General features: G+C 54.1%; 1 protein-coding gene and 1 long non-coding RNA gene across 2 annotated transcripts; both read left to right on the forward strand.

Moving 5' to 3' along the window:
- Positions 1–1,476: 1,476 nt before the first annotated feature.
- Positions 1,477–3,391, forward strand: LOC113978259 (geranylgeranyl transferase type-2 subunit alpha-like; the record flags this gene model as incomplete). Its single annotated transcript, XM_027705044.1, has 6 exons — positions 1,477–1,560; positions 1,655–1,737; positions 2,524–2,625; positions 2,727–2,838; positions 2,920–2,971; positions 3,310–3,391. Coding segments are annotated over 6 exons (515 nt in total), but the record flags the coding sequence as incomplete, so codon positions are not given.
- Positions 2,752–3,387, forward strand: LOC113978258. Its single transcript, XR_003537523.1, has 3 exons — positions 2,752–2,838; positions 2,920–2,971; positions 3,310–3,387. It is a non-coding gene; the product is annotated as an uncharacterized LOC113978258 (long non-coding RNA).
- Positions 3,392–3,702: the final 311 nt, after the last annotated feature.

Genomic DNA, 3,702 nt, shown 5'->3' on the forward strand with positions numbered 1-3,702 from the left:
GTGTAGATAGGTGTTGTGCTGGTTTAAAAGTTAACCAGCAGGGGAAATGAACTCAACTCAAAAGAGAGATTATAAGTCAGAATAACAATTTATTAAAATAATGCAATAAGTACAATTATACAGACAGACAATTGGTTTTAACCCGCAAAACCCAAATGTATAACCCAGCACCCTGGGGCATGAACAAAAGTGGTGTTCCTTGGCCCCCTGAGTCCAAAGTAAAGGGAGAAGGGGAAAAAACCTGCTGGTGGGAGAGCTGCTGCAGTCTGGTCAGAAAGTGGTGATTGCAGTCCAGTCGAGGGTGGTGGTCTCAGTCTGGTTGAGAGCGGTGAGCTGCAGTCTGGTTGAGAGCGGTGGTCTGCAGCCTTCCTCTGGATCCCACGAGAGGTGGTAAGGTTCCGAAACTCTCAGTTTATATATTCTCCAGTTCAGGTGGGAGTGCTCAGTCCCTCCCTCAGAGCAGGGAGTACCATAAAAGGGCATGAGGATGCTCAGTCCCTCCCTCAGAGCAGGGAATTCCATAAAAGGGTATCAGAGCGGGGAATTCCATGAAAGGGTATGAGGACAGGAACATCTTCCCACCTCGCAGGCCTCTACTGACAACAGTTGCCTCTACTGGCAACGGCATGGAAGGCTACAGAATACACAGTTTTGGGTTACACCCATCCAGTGATGAATTGGTCCCAGCCGTTCCAACCAGGACACCCATTGATCCCCATTGTTTAATGGGTAGACCTGATGTCTCATCCCCTGAGATTTTAGTGGGTAGACCTGATAGCTCATTGATCCCCAGTTAGTTTAATGGGTAGACCTAATGTCCTATTTGCCCCAGGTAGACCTGGTCTCATTTATCCCCATTGACTTTAATAAGTAGACCTGATATCCTATTTGCCCCACTGAGTGTAATGGGTAGACCTGATTTCCCATTGTCCCTATTACATTTAATGGGTAGACCTGATGTCTCATCTCCATTGACTTTAATGGGTAGACCTGATAGCTCATTGATCCCCTTTGACTTTAATGGGTAGACCTGATACCCATTAACCCCTATTGACTTTAGTTGGTAGACCTGATAGCCTATTAACTTCCAGACTTGGTAGATTTGATGTCGTTTGCCCCATTTTATCCAACGGGTAGACCTGATGTCCCATTTGCCCTTTTGACTCCAATGGGTAGACCTGATGTCTCATTTATCCCCTTTGACTTTAATGGGTAGACCTGATGTCCTATTTGCCCCTTTGACTCCAATGGGTAGACCTGATGGCTCATTTATCCCCATTGACTTTAATGGGTAGACCTGATGTCCCATTTGCCCCATTGACTCCAACGGGTAGACCTGATGACCTGGATTTTTGGGATGCCTCCTTGTCAACTCCCCAAAACATTGTGTGGACACACTGGGGGTTCACCAGAGCCCCCTCAAATGCCCCCTGGGGTCCCCCTGAGATATTGGGGTACCCTCTTTGCCCCTCCCAGAGCTGGAGCTGGTGCAGAACGCCGTCTTCACTGACCCCACCGACCAGAGTGCCTGGGTCTACCTGCGCTGCATCCTCTCCCGAGGTAATTTGGGGGGGACAGGGGGTCCCTTCAGACCTGAGTCCTTCACCTGGGTACCAGGGGACACCCCCTGAATGTCGGGGTCTCCCCCAAAAAGCCACCCCCCCGCTGAGGATCATCTGCGTGTACGTCAACCGAGAGGATGCCACGTTGGTCGTCGTCTTCTCCCGCCCTGTCGTGGTGAGTCAGGACGCTTGGATTCCCCCCCCAACCCCAGAAAACTTCTGGGTCCCCCCCTCTGTACATCTGTGAACCCCTTGGACACCTGGATCTCCCCTCCCCCCAAAAAAAACCCCCAAAACAGTGCGGCCTGACCTACTGAGATCATTGGACTCTATTATAAACTTTAATGGTAGACCTGATGGCCCAGTGATCCCCATTGACTTTAATGGGTAGACCTGGTTTCCAGTTTTCTCCATTGACTTTAATGGGTAGACCTGGTGTCCAGTTTGCCCCTTTGACTTTAATGGGTAGACCTGATATCCCGTTTGTCCCATTGCCTTTAACGGGTAGACCTGATGACCTATTGATCAGCATTGACTTTAATAGGTAGACCAGTTGTCCAGTTTGCCCTATTGACTTTAATGGGTAGACCTGATGACCTGTCAATCCCTCTTGACTTTAATGGGTAGGCCTGATATCCCATTTGTCCCATTGACTTTATTGGGTAGACCTGTTGTCCCCTTAGCCCTATTGGCTTTAATGGGTAGACCTGATAGCCTATTGATCCGCCTTGACTTTAATGGGTAGACCTGATGTCCAGTTTGTCCCCATTTACTTTAAAGGGTAGACCTGGTGTCCTCTTTGCCCCATTGCTTTTAATGGGTAGACCTGTTGTCTCCTCAACCCTATTGACTTTAACGGGTAGACCTGATAACCTGAATATTTTGGGGCTAAAAACGCCCATTTTGGGGATCGGGAAAGCTCCGATTTTGGGTTAAAACCCAACCGTTTCTGCGCCCCCAGGTGAGCCCGGATCACCCGGACCTGACGGCGACCCTGGATGGCTCCGCCCTGGAAGGGGCGTGGCGCTCAGGGGAAGGGTGGCCACGCCCCAGCCACACCTGGGTATCCTTTCCTCTAAAGAGGAGGGTGGGGCCTGGGTGGGCGGGGCTTAGGGCGGGGCATGGGGGTGTGGCTCTCCCAACACGCCTTGACAGGTATCAAAGCTCCTGGACCTGCCCCGCCCCGCAGAGGCCCCGGCCACCGAGCGGCCACGCCTCCAGCTGGGCGTCACCTGGGAGCCCGACTCCGCCCACCACCAGGTGACGCTGCTGCCAGGTGAGAGCCACGCCCAATCCCTGCCACGCCCTTTTGAGCCACGCCCCCTTTGGCCGCAGCCACACCCCTTTTCTCTCCTAGACGAGGACGAGGCCTGGTGGCAGAAGCCAATCGTGGCCCGGGAGCTGTTTTGGTAAGCCACGCCCCCCCGGAGAAAACCACACCCCCTCAATGAGGTCCCGCCCCCCGGGAGAAAGCCACGCCAAATCAGCGAGGCCCCGCCCACCTGGACCTTCCTTCAGCCCCCCCTTATGTTTCCCTATGGGGTGAGCAAGCCATGCCCCTTTCTGACGAAACCACGCCCATTTGCTGCTAAGCCACACCCCTCATGGCTAAACCACATCCCTTTGATTAAGCCCTGCCCACCTCAACCCTCCTTTAGCCTCCCTTTGCTTCTATCCCAATATGGGCTCAAGCCACACCCCTTTTAGCAAAACCACGCCCCTTTCTGACCAAACCCCGCCCCCTCAGGCCCGAGGTGGGCGTGGCCAACCCCCAGGTGCTGCGGGAACAGGTGGAGACCTGCCGGGAACTGCTGGAATTGGAGCCGTGAAGCTGAGGTGAGGCCACGCCCACCCGGCCCCGCCCTTGGGGGGGTGGAGCCACGGGCACCAGTTCACACCAGTTCGTCCCAGTAAGGGACCAGTGTGCTTCAAACCCCCTCCCAGGGCCTCCCAGTGACTACCAGTCCCCCCCAGTGACTCCCAGTGACTCCCAGTCCATCCCAGTCCATCCCAGTGCCTCCCAGTGACTCCCAGTCCACCCCAGTCCATCCCAGTGCCTCCCAGTCCATTCCAGTCCATCCCAGTGACTCCCAGTCCATCCCAGTGCCTCCCAGTGACTCCCAGTCCTCCCCAGTCCATC

This window comes from Neopelma chrysocephalum, unplaced genomic scaffold (genome assembly GCF_003984885.1).
Source record: "Neopelma chrysocephalum unplaced genomic scaffold, ASM398488v2 Primary Assembly neopelma1_307, whole genome shotgun sequence".
NCBI lineage: Eukaryota > Metazoa > Chordata > Aves > Passeriformes > Pipridae > Neopelma > Neopelma chrysocephalum.